The sequence below is a fragment of the Chrysochloris asiatica genome, unplaced genomic scaffold (genome assembly GCF_000296735.1).
Source record: "Chrysochloris asiatica unplaced genomic scaffold, ChrAsi1.0 scaffold00171, whole genome shotgun sequence".
Taxonomy (NCBI): Eukaryota; Metazoa; Chordata; class Mammalia; order Afrosoricida; family Chrysochloridae; genus Chrysochloris; species Chrysochloris asiatica.
Window position 1 is genome coordinate 4145852 of NW_006408689.1, and position 19117 is coordinate 4164968.

The following is a 19117-nucleotide window of genomic DNA, read 5'->3' on the forward strand; positions in this document are numbered from 1 at the left end:
AGCCAATAGATAGTACCAATACTACTTAGTTGTTTTTTACTTGAGTCAATGCTGAGTTTGAACTTACTACAAAATTAGCACCTAACATGTTAAAACACAAAGCAAGATTTTCATTACCATGCAGACTTTTAGTGGATCTATTTTCCAAACTTAACTAATTTCAATCACATTTTTGGACCTCAATGCAAGTACAAAGAAAATTTCCACATTTCAAAGTCCATTTAACTGTCTAACTGAGAAGCATCACTTAATTTTCAACTAGAAGTGATTAATATGCAAAAGAATGACATGTCAAAAGGCAAGTAACAACTGAACCTAGAAGAATTATATCAATACAATTAAAATCATACAATCATTGACCAATAATAGTTTTCGGATATTATCTATTGGTGAAGACATTTTCAAAGGTGGAGTAAGTAAAATTAAATTACAGATCAGCATTAACAGGTGAATATTATCAATTTTTAATAGAGATTACATTAAATATTCCCTCCTAAATAATATAACTCTTAACATTAGACCTGTATTATAAAAATCTATACTCAATTATTAATATATTTTGAATTTCATTATTTGTAGAAACTTGTTTTTTCTTTTTAGATGAAGTATAAATAATAGCGTCGGCTTTGCCTCTTGACACCCAAAGTTTAAACTTTTCACTATCTGGTCCTTTACAGGAAAACTATGGCAACGCCTGATCTAGAGCTATGCAGGAGTGTTTTTTCATTTAAGTAAAATCCTAATAACAATTGTTCTAAGAAAGCAATATTCATATGCTGACACTACTACCTGGTAAAACTTCTTTGTACGGGTCTTTCCATGGTTATGATCCATGTAGTTTTGAAAAAGTAAATTTCAGGTGTTTCATCGCATACGTGTATATATATATACACGTATATATACGTATATATATATGAAGTATAGCCAGAAAGCCCCTTAGAGCCAGGATGGTGAGACTTCTCTCTTACTTTGGACATGTTATTTAGGAGGGACGAGTCTCTGGAGAAGGACATCATGCCTGGTAAAATGGAGTGTCAGTTAAAAGAGGAAGATTCCCAACAAGATGGATTGACACAGTGGCAGCAGAAATGGGCTCAGATGTTAACAACCACTGTGAGGAAGGCACAGAACTGGACAGCGTTTGCTTCTGTTGCGTAGTTACATATAGGGTACTTATAAAATCAGAACCGACTTGATGGCACGTAACAACATATATACTTGCATTTACCACAATAAAGAAAAATAGTCCATTTCATGGGAAAATAATTTATATAGGTTTGTATTAGAGTTGGGCAGGGAAGACTCTACTTAACCTAAACATCAACAAAACTTCATAATTCATTTGTAGACCAGTAGAAAAAATATCCTTTAATTCTTCTAATCTAATTTTATCACCCAAAACCCTAAAAAGCTGAACAAAAACATTCTCAATATTTTTGAGACCCTCTTTTTACCCGAGTTGAAAACATTTTTCAAATGTACTCATTCATTCACTATATATGACTTACAATGTATCCAGATATATAAAAGTCTTAAAAACAATAAGAATAATTATTTACTCCTCTGGTAAAAATATCCCAATTCACTTTTGGTTAATATCCCTTCTGCCTCCTTCTCAGTCCACTGTGTCCTCCAAAGGCGGGACCCTGGAATCAGGCTTAGCCACTGAGAGAACAACAGTCCCTTGGCCATAGTAATTAGCTCAAGGCCAGATAGGTCACTTAGCCTCAGGATTCTTTTGAAACTGTTAGGGAAAACAGACCTTTACTTTTGCTTATGTTACTAAGCAGATAAAGTAGAAGTCTAAAACTACTAGGTGACCATTTTACCATGACACATGGAAAGCCTACCTGAGAATGAAAACACCAGGAAGGAAAGCAAAACTGAGAAATAGGGGGAAAGACAAGAGTCCTATTTCAACACCTGAATGAAGCAAGCCTAAGCCCAGTTCAATTACTGGACTAAAAGCTAAATCAATCACGGTTCCTCGGAAATCTTGTATAGGGTCACTATGAGTCAGAAATGACTTGATGGCATTTAACAACTACATACCTCCATCAAAGAGCCCTGTTAGAAGTGTGGGTCAGGCATTGGGCTACTAACCACTAAGTTGGGGTTTCAAACCCACCAGCTGCTCCTCAGAAACCCTATACAGGATTGCTATGAATCAGAACTGACTCAACGGCACATAACAACAACAACGAGTCAGAATCACCATGATGCAGTGTGTTGGTTTGTACCTCTCTTGTTTAAAACAGTTTAAGTTTTTGACATTTGCAATTCAAATGGTTCTGGAAAATGCTACTGAGTCAGAACCGACTCCACGGCACATAACCACCACCATCAATCATTCGTATTTAAACTCTAATATTAAGTCACACTTTTCTAAATAAGAGTCACTGATCAGTTTCATGTCATCTCTGTATCTTTCCCCTGCTTCTGACTGCTTCTGCTGCTTAATGGACGTGCTATTCGTGGGTTGAGTGTGTACTGCTTTGCCTTATCTTATCTGTAGCATCCTTCAGTAAGTACACAATCAGTTGCCATCAATTTTGACTAATAGAAACCCTATGTGTCAGAGTTTGGTTTTCAGTGGCTGATTTTCTTGAAGCAGATTGCTAGGCCTTTCTTCCTAGATAAAGCTGGGTGGGCTCAAGCTTCCAACGTTTTGATAAGAAGCCAAGCATGTGTCACCCATGGACTTGAAGCACCATTAATGCTATTTTGCAAAATTCTTCAAAGTACCTATCACAATGGTCATGCTGTGAGATACTGTAATAAATATATGCTCCCTATCTGCAATGAACTAAATATTAAAGTCATTCACTTAAAACTTTCACTAATAAAGTTTAATTTCTCTATTATAACAGTATAAAATCACTTCAAAAAATAATAAAATGATTCTGTTTATTTCCCTTAGTTTAATCAGAAGACATTAGCTTTCATCAATTGCTCTTTTCAACAGTTCAGAGAAATGCAATTTAAAATAATAGCAAAACCTCCATTAAAGAATACTCAGATCTTTGCTGGTATGGACTGGGTTCCAACTAAGCAACAAAATAACAAAAGCATATTTAATTTTACTTCTCACATATGACTGAGTGAATTAATTAAATGCTTTAATTTCTATCTGAAATTAAGGAGTGACATTATTTTACCCATGATTAGAGGAAAAGGGAAAAAAAAAACAAGTTTAAAAAAACTACCTTTATTTTTATTTCTTTTTCAGTTACATACTTTTAAACAGGGATGTGTTTCATTATTCAGACATTCAGGCAATGTTGACTTCATTAGTGTTGACAGAAAAAAAGCATATAAATGCAAAACATTGTTGGCTTAACCTGAACATACCTGCATTACCTATTATTGACCAGTTTGTGTTGCCAAAAGACTTATTCCTTGGCATTCAAATGGAGCACTTAAAAATATTGCTAAAAAGCAAATGTCTACATACTGGTCTTTGCAGCAAATAAGGGTATTTATACTTTTAAAATATTTAAAGTCCATAATTGGATTAATATACACACCTTCTTATGTATAAGGAATTCAGATCATATAAACACTGTACAGTCCAAAAATCTCTACTAAGAGTAAAACTAAATAGGCTTATGATAAGAAATACAGATATTGCATGTATTTACAAATATCATAGACACAAATTTGGTCAAATACTGTAAAGAAAGAAGTGGTTTCACATTATAATGGCCAAAACAACCATCTACCTTGCTTAAAGCAAACAAAAACAAAAACTCAAAGTGTATAGCTCCTGACAGTATACAAATAGATAGAATGGAAACTGTTGACCAAATTATACAGCAAATGTTTCCCAGGTCATTAAAATCAAGAATTTTAAAAGATCATTCATAGGATTCATACCAATATTTGATAAACAATGCCCAGATTTGTGTTGTTCATATGGATACCTAATTCATCAAAACAATGCATTGAAGTTTTGGCTAATAAAAAATAATAAATTACAAAATACAATTAAATCCCTGTAAATGCAATAATGAAGCCAAAACCGTGGAATTATTTACTTTAATACACATCTCAAATGTTACCTTGAGACAGAAAAATAAATAAGCATGCCTGGCGGCATACATAAAAACACAACAAAGAGACTGAATGGAGGAAACAGGTGACAGTTTTATAAAGGAAAGGGGAGTGTGAGATTTAAACAATATAATCATCTTTCTAGTCAGTCATTTTGCTTTAACCCTTCTTGAAAATCCTAGCTAGTAGCATGTAACTAAAGTACACCATGTTTTTATGGCTTAAAAACAAGGCATACTTGAAAAGTGGAATGGGTTTCTGTTTTTGTGAAACCATTACTTTGTTCATATGCAGGCACTTCAAAAGACTATGGAGGCAAAGCACCTGACCCATCCTCTCAAAACAGTTTTCAATCATCACAATCATGCTAAGTAATCGGAAAATTCCAGAGAACCAGCAAAGTTGAAACAAGAGACTAATGTGCACAGAGGGCAACAGAGTGACCCAATTTTTATTGCTGGGGGGAGGTCTTTATTTTTTATCAAAGAGCAAAATAATTAATAAACAGAACACCATTGCATGGCACATCCGAAATTTTCTGCTTAAGGCAGAATGTAATCATTCAGCAGTAGGTTTCCATGGGGTCATCTTAGACTTCAACCTTGATGAATTTTAATGAGATTCACATTCATTACTTCTCCTTAGTGTATTTTTTTTAAAACTCTCCAACGTATCTCATTTATCAAAGTATTCATTTCCTGCTGTCTAGCATACATTATTACCTGGAAACATAAAGCTACATTATACAAATAATTTACATTTTTTAATAAGCGCTTTTGCCACGTCTGCAACACTGCACTTCACATAGTGGTGCAACAAAAGCAGAACTCCTATTTACCACATGGCTTGTGATTCATTTGACTACCACCAACTTCTGTAGAACCAATGGAGCTGTTTCCTCAGTACCTCTGGGCAGTGACTGTACCATGATTTCATAGAGAATGTTAATATGACTCATGACTAGCAGTACCATCAGTAATACTGAAACCAATGCAGATGTCAAACACAAAATATGAATTTCTCAAGGAAGAACTTGTTTTAAACATTTGGGCAACTCTGTTTCACTTTTGCACTAGGGAGAAAAATTCCAGTTTGATTATACTCTTGCAGAACTTATATTAAAAAAAAAAAACAGGTTAGGTATAAAACTGGTTGACATGTAAGATACTGTACTGTTTTCTACAACAGAAGAAGAGCTTCTGAAACCGTTTTATAGAACTGCATTCATGAATACCACCTCATTGGTCCATTCCCTTCATTGATGGGCAAAGCACTCATGTTTTGACAAAACTTTAAAGCTTCCATAAAAGTTAAATTAGAAAAAAATATGACTGTAAGACAATCACAAAATGAAGTATGAAGATAATGACCATTTCCAAGAGAAGTCCTTGAAAATACATATGGTCACTACAGAGATGATTTTAATCACAAGACAGCAGATGAACACATAAGTAACTCTCCATGATCTGTCTGTGTCCAGAGTCATTTGTGGCGCTGAATAGTTTTTCTTTTCCTTCGTTTGAAAAAACAGCAGCACCTGTAGATGGAGGGAAATACTCCTTTTATTATAAAAATACTAAAATGTCACAAAGTATGGCTGAATCTATCACATTAATTCCAATGGTCATAAAAAGCAACAGGCTAGTGCAAGATAAACTGTGAACATGCCAATTAAGCGTACATATTAGTGAAACTATGCCAGAGTTATTACTATCATGTTTCATCAACATGCCTTTTAGGAATAGCAAGACAATCTGTGCAGCAGACAAAAAAAAAGCCACTAAATTAAAGAGCTTTGCATCAAGACTAAACTGAGGAGCTAAAGAGTTCAGAATCCTGACTGACCTACCACATGCTACTGAGGATGCTCCTCAGCCTCGGCAAGTGGCATGCTTTTATAAAATTTACCTTATATATTCTCTTCCCTTCTCCCTGATATTAATGTATGATTGTCAAAGACATTGTTAGAAAAGCAATAATGATCCTAACATTGAGGGTTTTATTTTAACTAAGAATCCATTTAGATTCCAAAATGAAAAGAGAAATCCAAATTACACTCCTCAACAAGCATTTTCCAATCATAATAACAAACGTGAAGAGATTAAATATGTTTAATAGAATAAGAATGTCAAAACAGCCCTTTTTAATTCTTTATGGGAAGTTTCTCAACCTTATTATGTTATTTTAGTTAAGGTAAAAACTGTGAATAATATTTAAAATAGCATAATAAAGGCTAGAAGATCCAGTTTTATAATTTATGAAGGGAATACAGTCGTGATTTTATTCTGAGGTGAAAAAAATCTAACTATGTTACTTGAAGAGAACTAGATTTTAGCACAGTCATAAATCCTCCCAGTCAAAAGAAGATGTTAACACGTCATAGTTGCTGTAGAACAGTGCTGAGGCTGGTAAAAGCTGAAAGAGTAAGATGAGAATCACAGATCTGCTCCTCCAACCCACCACCACAAATATGCCAGTAAGTATATCTCCTAAAAGGCTAGTACTCCTTCTGAAAAGGAATGGTTTTTATCCATATCCACACTCAAAATAAAGTCAGAAAATCAGTCTATCAGAAAATCCTAAATGGCCTACAACATATAGTGAACTACTCTTTTAAAAAGAGGGAAAAAAAAAAAAGAAGAAATGTTCACCTTCAATTCTTGGAGGCTGACTTTAATTTTGGCATAGGCATGGTTGACAACCCATTGAAATCTGCATGTGTATCTGTGTTTGCTTATGTGTAATAAAAGTAAGGCATATTTACATATATGGTGGTTCTATCATCAAAATGTTACCAACAAAAAGATTGTGCATATGACCTATGAGGATGTTCCTGAAACATATCAACCCACATTTATAAAAGGACACTAACTCAACATTTCCAAGCTAAGTATTAAAGTGACTAAACAGCTTCAGGTGTCATACTAAGAAAAAGATTATAGAAGATGAACTAACTGCCACATTTGTCTTATAGCTTGCTGAGAAACAAATCTAACAGAAATTCAACCCTATCCAGTTAAATTGCACACTTTCTTCAACCACATTACTTTCAGTCAAAAATAATTTTAGATCATTTATGGTCTATGTTATGATTATGAAAGCACAATGCAACAGTCACTGGCATTGGTGATACAGTTATTAAGTTCCAAAAGACTGGAAGTCTGAATCTACCAACTGCACTACAGGAAAAAGATGCGGCAGTCTGTTTATGTAAAGAATGACAGACAGCCTTGGAAGTCCAATGGGCTAGTCTACCCTGTCCTATAGGGTTGCTAAGAGTTAGAGTCAACCTTAATAGCTTCAGTTATTTTGATGTGGCATTCAAAACCACTTAATGACTAGACCATAAAATGTGATTAAATTTTTAATATCAAGGCAGAGATGAGAGCATGGAGAGAGAGAGAGCAGCTGAGGACTCTAGACTCATGGAAAGAGAAAGGCTGTGTGCTGGCAGTCAGGTGCTGGTGGCCAGGCGCAGGCTGGCAGAATGTGTCCTTTGGTTGTTTAAATGATTATATATTCCTGAGTGGTTTTTTGTACATCCCTCCCCCCAAAAAACAACAACAACAACAAAACAGAGGGAATAGAAGCAAATACTGTTGAATGATGATGCACAGGAGATTATAATCATTGCAATGAAACAATGAATGTAAAACTGATGCTCTCCCATGTAAACTATCAATTCACAATAAAAATTAAAAATTTTAATATAACTGATAGAGATTCAACTAAAAATATGTGCAATTATAAATATTTATGAATTTTACTCTCATTAAAGTGACACTACCAGAAAGAACTAAACTATTTAGTTGAGAGTTAAAGGAGAACTACTACTGTAAGATCCAAAGACTCCAGATTCTTTTACTGGATTTAGAAAACTCAGTGAAATTTATTTTTAACTCCCAGCCAATTAATACTTTCTCATTTTCTTAAGTCTCATTTAAATAAACATTCTAAAACAGAAAGAAAACCCCCCACAAAAACCATCCACGTTATCGTTCCCTAACAGATCCAAACCAACTCTTCAAACAGAGAGAAAGACTTAATTGTAGAATCAGAAAATGTCCATATAGCAAAAACAAAACATAATAAATTGGTGTTTAGAAAACGCTGGCAAATATTCAGAATAATAAATTAAAGAGTATGGTCATATTTCAAATGATTTTTAAAATATAAAGATCTGTTAATAATGTTCACTTTTCCTAAATACTGTGATTTATCTTTTCAGGTTCCAATGGATATAATTTTAAAAAATTTGTACTCAATAGGTGCTTTCTGGGTAACAAACCCTCAGAAATGTAGAATTTAATGTAATACATGTTCTAAGCAACCAGCTAAAGTCCTGGACTTTCTTTGCTTGTATTAGCAACTCACCTTTTGTGATTTTTTTTTTTTTTAAACTATTAAGCTGTGTTCAGTTCTGAGACTTGAATTCTGATTTAATTATGTAAACTGCTATTCAACTGCACAAGTGTTACTGGCTACAGAAAATCATACCAAGCATTTTATCTGAGAGTAAATAGAATATTTTTAAATGAATTCCTATCATAGAGATTTTTGTAATTCAAACACAATCCAAATATGACATTAATGTTTTTCTTCTTAAAAAATCAGTCCTACGGGCCACTTACACATTAGCTACCTAAAATGAGGGGGCGATAAATGCACAAAGTGACTAGTTTACAAGAGGGAGTTTAATTTAAGAGTGTGTGGGGGAAGATAAGAGTCCCCACTGAATAGTTTTCATCTTGTCTAGACAGGTCTGATGAAAAAAGATGGTGGTAAGATTTTTATGATTCAATAGTGAGTAACTGTTATCGTGACTAATTCTGACTGTCACAATTGTAAAGGTAGAAGTTTTATAACAAAAATGGGGGAGCAATTACTCTTACAGTCCAGAAACACAGGACCCTAAGACCATCAAGGGAGAAGAGTACAAGCAGAATGCGGGACCTTATCCAGAGGAGCAGTGCCATCAGAGATGGAGGCAGAGATGGAGGAACAGGGAGAGAGGGAGCAGCTGAGGACTTTAGATTTATGGAAAGAGAGGGATGAGAGCTGGCTGTCAGGAGGCAGTCTTGAAGAATGTTCCCTTTGGTGGTTTAAATTATTATATATGCCTAAGTGTTTAAAAAAAAAAAAAAAGAAAGAAAGAAAGAAATCAGTCCTGCTAAACAAATAACGTAGTCATCATAATGGACTGCTAACCACAAGATCAGTGGTTCAAACACAACAGCTGCTCCTTGGAAACCCTATACAAAATTGCTATGAGTTGGAACTAACTCGATGGTACTTAACAACAACAATAAACAAAGAATATGCCCTTGAAATGTTACTGTTGTTGTTAGGTGCTGTTGAGTTGATTCAAACTCATAGCAACCTTATATACAACAGAACGAAACCTTGCCTGATCCTGTGTCAGCCTCACAATTGTTGTTAAGTTTGAGTCCACTGCTGCTGCCACTGTGCCAATGCATCATATTCTGAATGTCTTCCAACCTGAGGGGCTCATCTTCCGGCACTGTATATGACAATAATCTGGTGCTATTCTGACACTGTTTCACTACTATTCACAAAGTTTCCAGTAAACCTGACATACTACTAAGCTGTTTACCACTAGAGGGCAGCATTGCATTACATGCTAGGAAGTTATCCAGAGGCTCTCCAAGAATGATATACTTTCAGAAATAAACTTAAATTAAGAATGCATTGTTGTATTAGAATTTCTAGGGGAAAAAACTGTTAGGCTAAAGGTCATTTTCATCTATGACAATAAACTATTTTTGACACATACTCTAACAACTTATGATTGATTTCTTAAGGTAAAAATCCTTACCAGAACAGCTGATTGACAATTTTTTTTGTTGTTGAGATTAAGAAATTAGGTCTCATCTCAATTGTCTCCTATCCTCAAGTACTCAATCTAAAATAGTGTCACTCCATGTGCCTACTCTATCACATTACTTTTATTTTCCTCCCAGGGTTTATCACTACTCTGAAATTATTGCATTTATCTGCCTCCAAACTAGATATTTATTCACATATATCCCCATATATTGGCATTAAATTCTCATTAAATAGTTACAGATTGGGTAAATGATGAACATCTTCATAAGCTTCAAATCCTCAGAAACTGCTACAAATTGATCTCATAAATGCAACTAACTCCTAAACTATAAACCTACAAAAATTCTTTGTCATATTCTAGAGCTATACATAAGATAGTTTCACAAACCCTGTGAAACATACTAAAATGAAGGGTGCCTGAGTAAGGTTTTACTAGAGACAAATAGCTTAGCCTATACCAGTTATGGGTTGGAACTGACTTGATGGCACTTAACAACAGTAACAATTCTCTAGATGTCCTGGTATGGCATTGTGGGTTAATGCACTGGACTGCAAGGTTGGTTTGAACCACAAGGTTGGCAGTTCAAGCTTGACAGCCATTTCTTGGGAACCCTCTACAGGGTTACAATGAGTCAGAACTGATTCGAAGGCACTTAACAACAATAACAATTCTCTAGATACCCCTGCCTGGCCACCCCTCCTGCTTCTCCATTTCTAATAGTCTCTTGATCCTGTATGCTATGAGCTGTGCACTGCAGATACTGAATGGATCCCATCTCTTCAATCTATTTGGGTGCAAGCACACACACACAAAATAGATGCAATTTTAGCATTGGTATAGTTGTTACGAATCGGGCTGTGAACCTGAAGGTCAGCAGTTCGAAACTACCAGCTGCTCCGCGGGAGAAAGATGAGGCTTTCTACTCCCGTAAAGATTTACATCCTCGGAAACCTTGTACAGGGTCGCTATGGGTCGGAACCGACTCAACGGCACTTAACAACAACAACACAACATAGTTGAAAGGGGGAAAAGCAGATATTGATCATGAGAACAGTAAATAATAAGGATTCCAGGAACGGGCACACAGATAGTCTCTCACACATGATGTGAGCATATTACCTTATCAAAAAATTTGATAATCTGATTTTAGAAAATTATCTAAGCCTTTCACCGTTTTAAAAATACATTTTCTCTCCTTGTTGTTCAGTGACATACATTTGTTCACATTTAGACTGTGGTCTCATCAGATTCAGACTCTTGGCAACTATCCAGGAAAAAAAAGGATAAAGCTTACTAGACATTTCAACCATGTTATTGCCAATGCTTCTTTTCTTTGGTTCTTTCTTTACTCTTCCTGATATGGTACCAGTAAGTGAATATGATCTCACAGGTCAGGCTCATGCTTTTACACAACTACTTGGTAGCTAGTCTAAAAGCTTTGAAGTAACATCTTTGCTCCAAAAACCCTTTGAAGTGTTAATTTCTGCTTCTAATTAACTCTAAAGTTGTTTAAAGTGCCCTTTAGATGGAAAACAGAAAGTCATAATGGATCAAAGAAGTCCTGACTTATGCAAAAACATACATGGTAAAGACCAAGGCATTGCTGATGGCACTGTATCACCTTTCCTCATTTATTCATTGGCTTCCATTTCATCAAAGTTTTAGTATAGCTCCCTGGATCTATGGCATACATTTCCTTCTCACAAATCCACCCAGAAACCAGTGTTTCTTTGCCTAGATCTAGACTTCTTCATTTGTCCTTTCCTTTGCTTAGGAAACCACTGTAATCTCCTAGACCCTACCTTCATTGTCAGGACTCCAGAACCTATCATCTCCTGACCTGGGCTGATGGTTGTACAATATATATCTTCTTTTATGACATCATTAATTTTTAACAATTTTCCCCTTAAAATTTATATCACAAATATATTTTCATCTTTCAGAATCACTTGATTAAAAAAAAAAAGAAGAGGTAGAAAAATGAGACAAAGTTTAGTTAAGCAAGAGTTTAGGTCCAGAGAACAAAACCTTCCAAATGACTACTAGAAACTAGGAACCATCTTCTCCAATTTCTTCCTCTTTATTTGGTATAGTGCTATAGGATAAGCACTGGAATACTCTAACCACAAGGTCAGCCGTTCAAACTTACCACCACTCCTTGGTAACATGAGATAGTCTCTATGAGTCAGAAGAGACCTATAGGTACTTAACCACTACCACAACAATCCATACGTGGAACGGACTTGATGGCACTTAACAACATAGCATTAATATTATCATATCTTATTATATACCAATGATTCTCAATCCTGAGTGCTCCTTAGTGAAAGCTTTTACCATACTGATACCCAGGCCTCACCACAGCCTAACTAATTAAATCAGAACTCTAAAAGCACAGTCTAAGTATTGGTATGGTTTTTAAACTCTGGCTGATCGAAATTTGAAGCCAGGGTTAAGAATTACTATATAAAAGTTATTCATATGCTCACTATCTTCCCTAATGGGATATAAGGTCCTTGGATTTACCTTCATAATCATCAGAGCCCCAATAAACACATAATAACCTATTCAATAAATGATGGAAGGAGGAAACAAAGAAAATGAAATAAAATACTGTTTTATACTATTTAAAAACTCAATACAGTAGAACAAGTCTTACAATTCATGAAAGGAATGTTAAGGTGTTATCAATTGTATCACCTATCTTGAATTAAAATTCTCAGTGATAGTGAGCAATTAAGTAAGGTAAAGTCTCATTATTATCTAAGGTGTTAATTTAATACATGGAAGAAAAAAATGTATTCCCCTAAACTGATATATTTATAAATAAGGATTCTGCTCTATGATTAAACCTTTAACAGGCCAAATACCTGCACAGATATTCCTTTCTTTATATAAACGAAAAATCCTAAGGTTTCGTCTCATACCAAAATATAATAAAATTTAGTTATTGAAAATTGGATACATAGAAGGCATTATTTAAAATATACAGAGTGAACCTACCAATTCAAGAAAAACAACTGACAGAATTTGTTACCAATGATAAAATTAGTGACCCTACAAACATAAAGGATTTCAGAGACACCGCTGGTGGTGGGTTTGAACTGCCATCCTTTTGGTTAGCAGTCCAATTCTTATCCTACAGCACCATACCAGAGCTCCTGAAAACCCTCTAAAGGATTGTTATGAGTCAGAACTGACTTAATGACACTTAAGAACAAAAACATATGAAAAGACTTCAAAAAGTCTGTGGAAAATGGAATTAAAGATACTGGAATTTTTCCAAGAACATTTTGAAACCTTTCACATATGTGAGGCCAGATTTTCTTTATATATATATATATATATATATATATATATATATATAAAGCATGTTTTAACAATACACTTAATGCAGAAGCAGGTATTTCACTCTAGCTGCTGTCTAATAAGCTAGGCATTAAACAGATTTGCAACAATGTAAAAGAATTCCACTCTTCTCACTAAATTCTTTGGTATTTTAGAAAATAAAGTTATTTTTCATAACTCCATTATCATGTAATGAATTATATATTAATAATTAATGTATTATTGCCAATTTTAGATTTCTTGCTATTGTTTAGTGTCACTGATTAGTTCTGACTCATAGTAGCCCTGTATAGGGTTTCTGAGGCTGTAAATCTTTGCAGGGAGAAAGCCTCATCTTTCTCCAACAGAGCTTCTGGTGGGCTCGAACTGCCAACTTTATGGTTCTGTCCAGTGCTTACCCTCTAGTGCCACGTTACACTCTTATATTTTTTAATACATTAATAAATCTCTTTGAAATTTGCTTTAATTTCTAATATAGTAGATACAGTAAATATCATTAGATCTAAACATGGTGTGGCGCTGTGGGTTAATATGCTGGACTATAAGGTCGGTTTGAACCACAAGGTCAGTGGTTCAAGATCACCAGCTGCTTCTTGGAAATCCTATTCAGGGTTGCTGTGAGTCAGCACAGACTCAACAGCACTGAACAACAACAAAAATCCATATAAATGAAAGCTTTTTAGGGTCTTATCCTGGTGTGGCACTATAGGATCTGCACTGAACTGGGAACCACAAGGTCGGTAGTTCAAACCCACCTTGGAAACCCTATACAAGGTTGCCATAAGTTGAAACCAACTCAACAGCACTTAACAACAACAACATAATTTTTAAAGTGTAGGAGAACAAACAAGATGGCAGATCAGGTGGAAGTGCAGTGAGGAGCTCCATCAGCAACAACACAGAATAATGGACCCAAGCAGGCTCAGGGGATAGTGCCAGAACTCTGAATCACATATAAAGGAATATTCAGAAGGTTGGAAGGTTTACAGCCAGGGAAATTTGTAGCAGAAGAAACAAATCCATTGCTTTCTAATTTAAGACGCTCAGCTGGCTCCTGGAGCCGACAGACCAAGTGGGGGAAGGATCAGAACAGCCACAGACATCTGACATAACCACAGAGATAAAGGTGTGGCCATTCTTTTTTTCTATCTGTTCATTGGTCTCTCACTGTCTGTGCACCTCCATTCTGGTGACTAAAGGCAGTGCCTGAGTGAGTGGACACCCCACCCCCACCTCCCAGAGGGTTCTACTATACATGCGCACAGATCACGCAGAAATTTAAAGTGACAGTTTCCACTTAAAACCAAACAGCAGTGCAAAACGCCACAACCAGCCCTGAACTGTTTATCACTAGGAAAAAGGCCTGAACGGGGATTGTGGAGCAGGACAGGCAGACGAAAAAGGAAATAGGCTGAAAAATAAATCCTGAATTATGTCACAATGATCAAAAGTGGCATCTTGAAATTCCTCAGGAAGAAGAGTGTAAAGGGAAGCCCATCTCCTGATCACATCTACCAGGAGGCAATCTGAAAGCATAAAAAAATCCAAAATACAGACCCATCTAAGTATTAAGGTCACAGATAACTCCTGAATATGCCCAAAAAACTGAAACAGATAACCATATCAGCACAACCAGAAACAAGAAAAAGTGAGGCAAATGAGCTGGAAGTACACCTATGCTCCATATTGGAAGATGGGCAGGCTTTGGAAAGGCCTGAGAAGGAATTCAAAAAAATGATTATAAAATGTATCAAAACACTATACAATGGAGTTGAGAAAAATAAGGAAGTAGTCAGGAAAGCGCTACAGGAACAATAAAATAAGATAGATACAGCATTGGAAACAATTCAAAACCTACAGAAAGAGGTCCAAACGATTAATAATAGACTATCAGAAATGGACAATACACCGAAAGGGCAAGATTTGGATAGAAGCCAGAACTAGTAAGCTAGAAGATAACTCTCTCAATACCATTAAGTTAGAAGAACAAACAGAAAAAAGGATTTAAAAAATCTGAAAAAGGCCTAAGATTCATGTTGGGCAACAAGAAGAGGAATAACTTAAGAATTATCGGCATTCTGAAATAGGAAAAATCACACAAGTCCACAGAAGAGATAGTTGAAGCTCTTCTTGAAGAAAATTTCCTTTAACATCCTGAAAAGCAAAGAGATAAGCATTCAGGAAGTTTAACGAACCCCAGAAAGGATAGATCCTAAAAGACAAATCACCAAGACATATAATAATCAAGCTCTCCAAAATCAAAGATAAGGACAGGAACCTGAAAGGAGCTAAGGAAAAGAGAAGTGTAACATACAAAAGCAAGCAAATCAGATTAAGCTCAGATCTCTCAACAGAAACCATGCAGGCAAGAAGGCAATGGGGAGACATACATAAAACCCTGAAAGAAAAAAAAATGCCAACCAAGAATCCTTTACCCAGCAAAGCTGTACATCAAATACGATGGTATAATCAAAACATTCCAGGATAAACGGAAGCTAAGGGATTTTGCCAAAGCCAACCCTGCTATGAAAAGCATCCTAAACGGAGTTCTATGGACTGAGAACCAACAAAAACAGACAACAACCAGAGAAAGATGTATGTGGCAGCATCACCCTGAACTCAAAAGACAAACGAAGAGTCAAAAACAGAATAAAATTCTAACAACAGAGAATCTGGGAGGTCAGTCTATGATCAAAACAATTACGATGTGAAAGAAGGTAAACACAGAGGAACAGAGATCCAGGTGGTGAGAAAGTCAGGTAGATTACAAAATAAAATAGACTGTCTTAAAGGAAGGGAAGAGTTAATGGAATATAAGGTAACCACAACAGTGGGGTTGGGGTGGGGGTATAGTTTGGGTGTTGGGGAGGTTAATACAAGAAGAGGCAGGAGGCAAAGAACAAGATAGATAGGGGAACACTGAACTGAGACACATGGCCTAAGTGGGACAGAGGCAAATAGTGATGCATGCTCAACCTTGGAACAACAGGGCTCTGTGAATATAGGCATCTAGGCATAGTTTGAAGAGGGGAAATAATACTTAAACGCTTGACTGTCTTATGAATTTTGGTTTCCCTTGACTACTATTGTAAAATAGACACTTAAGTAGGATAGTAAGAAATGTTGGGAAACATGATTATAGAAAGCTTGTACACCCGTCTTCAGCCTATAACTGATTGATACCTAAAAGGTGTTCTAGAACTTGCCCAGTGAAATAGTCCTCTTGCAAAGCCTTTGTAGAGTATAGGACTTTAGGTGGAAACCTGAGTACCATCCAGAACCTTTTGAGGTGGGACATTTCCACTAGCAAGGACAACCAGACCAGCCTGGAACAGCTAGAGCAACAGAAGATACATCTTCAAAGAAAGATCATCAGGAGAAACCCAAAACAAAAAATGTCAGCATGACTGGCTAATACAAGAACAAGCAAGCTGTTTGCCGGGAAGCCATCAAGGCAAGCAATCAAATTCCTTCAGCACAAACTCTCCTCTAAGACTGAAACTCAAAGGGAACACGTGAACAGGCATGTAAGCTTGCTGGTGACCACACTGGTAAGTATAAGAGGGGAAAGGCAGCAATGAAGAAATGGGTTGCGTTCAACCACAGTCCATTGACTGCCACTGATCTGGAGAGAGAGAGAAGAGGAAGGGCTGGTTGGTCATAAGTGTGGTAAGACCTGGGGACACTTGAGCCCATGGACAAGGATATAGCCACAGAGGGCTAGAACTGAGAGTGAAGCATCCAGCTGAGGGGAAATGCACAAGAACACCCAAACTTTCAGACATTTGACCTATCCTCAATGGCTTGATAATCAGAACTGAACTAGAGGATGATTACAAAAAATAAAAAATAAAAAATGAGGGAGTAATAAAGGCACGAAGTGACTGGCTTACAAGGTTTCAAGAGGGAGTTTAGTTTAAGCGGGGGGGAGAGAAGAAAGTGTCCCAACTGAATAGTTTTCATCTTGTCTAGATGGGTCTGGTGAAAATAGATGGAAGTAAGATTCTTATGATTCAATAGTGAATAATTGTTATCATGACTAATTGCTACTGTCACAATTGCAAAGGTAGAAGTTTTGTAACAGAAACAGGGGAGTGGTTAATCTTACAGTCCAGAAATCAAGAACCCTAGGACTACATCATGGGAGAAAAGCACATGCAGAATGCGGAACCTTATCCAGAGAAGCAGTGATGCCAGAGATGGAGGCAGAGGTGGGGTTATAGAGAGGGGGAGGTGCTGAGGACTCTAGATTCATGGGAAGATTGGGACTAAGAGCTGGTGGCCAGGAGGCAGACTTGCAGAATGTGCCCTTTGGAGATGTAAATTATTATATATGCCTGAATGTTGTTTTTTTAAAAAGCGAAAGTGAATAGAGAGAAATACTGTTAACTGATGGTACATAGAGGGGATCACAATCATTGTAATGAAACAAGGTGTATGATTTGTTGCATGTAAAACTGATGATCTGCCTTGTAAACTTTCACTCAATCCACAATAAAAACCTTAAAAAAATTTTTTTAAAAAAAGAGCGTATAGGGCTCTTAATACAAAAAGAAAATAGAGACTCACTGCTTTAGACTTTTTCTAAACTGTTAATTGATTCTAACCTGCTACCAACCATTATTTTCCCCTTGTGTTTCTCTTTTCCCTAGGAGTTCTTTTAATAATTAAATATTTCATCTCAAAAACAGTTAATACATAACTAGTACACAAAAACATTTCTTGACTGAACATCTACTTATAAATTCACTTCTGTTTTTCTAAAGAAAAGTCATTCCTATCTAACCTCCTCAAGTAATTGAGTAGTTAATGGTCTTTATGTAGTGAGAAGCATTTGGTGCTCTACATAATACAGAAAGAATACTTTTAGAATAGAAACATTACCATGTTTGCTTAAAGCAAGGTACACCAATAATAGCTACAATGATCTTTAACATCAGCACAGGCCATAAAAAAGAATACACTTTGAAATGATTTCAGTTCTGAATACTCCTATTGTGCATAGAAAGGAGCCCTGGTGGTACAGTGGTTAAGTACGTGGCCGCCAACTGAAAGGTGAGTAGTTTGAACCCACCAGCTACGCCACAGGAGAGAGATCTGACAGGTAGCTTCCTCAAATCTTTGGAAACCCTATGGAGCAGTTCTACTCTGCCCTATATAAAGGGTCACTAGAGTTGCAATTGACCTTACGGCAATGGGATGGTTTTGAGTTTTGTTGTGCAGAAATCTCAAAATCCCATTTTGATACCCCTCAGGCTTAAAAAAATGTGGCACTGTAGGATAAGTACTGGACTGATAATCACAAGGTTAGCAGTTCAGTCCCACCAGTCACTTCTTGGAAACCCTACACAAGGTTGCAATGTTGCTATGAGATGGAACTGACTCAACTGCACTTAGTAACAGCAATATGGCAAATGTACTAGTATTATATATAAAAAGAATATTAATCAATATAATTATATATAAAAAGAATATTAATCAGTATAGTTAAAAGACTAGCATATCTGAAAAAATAAATATTTTAGTAGTGTTTTCCAAACTAAAAAGTTTCAAACATTTAGTATAACTGTGGGATAATGTGAGGGACTGTAAAGTTTAAACTCCCTAGTCACTCCTTGGAAACCCTATACAGGGTCGCTATAGATCAGAACAGACTCAATGGCACTTAACAACAACAACATACTGACAACAGCTATACTAAAGTAGTAGGCTTATGGGGGATGGTGGCACAATAACACCATTAAGATATGCTCATCATGGAATGGTCACTCAAAAGCAACAGGACATTTTCCTAAGAACAAAGTTGAGAAGGAGAAAGCAGGATAACTGTTGTTGTATGGAGGGGATTGTAATTATTGAAACGAAGCA

The 19117-nt window shown here is 36.1% G+C and overlaps 1 protein-coding gene across 4 annotated transcripts in view; it reads right to left on the reverse strand.

The window, feature by feature from the left end:
- Positions 1 to 2924: 2924 nt before the first annotated feature.
- The window catches only part of CSNK1G3 (casein kinase 1, gamma 3), a 145554-nt gene continuing 129361 nt past the window's right edge, over positions 2925 to 19117 (reverse strand). For 3 of the 4 annotated variants that reach the window (XM_006871628.1, XM_006871627.1, XM_006871629.1), the window contains one exon: positions 2925 to 5590. In XM_006871628.1, the coding sequence (XP_006871690.1) occupies positions 5536 to 5590 (55 nt within the window). In that variant the 3' untranslated portion in view covers positions 2925 to 5535. The remainder of the gene's footprint in view (positions 5591 to 19117) is intronic. The other variant, XM_006871630.1, reaches the window with a different exon arrangement.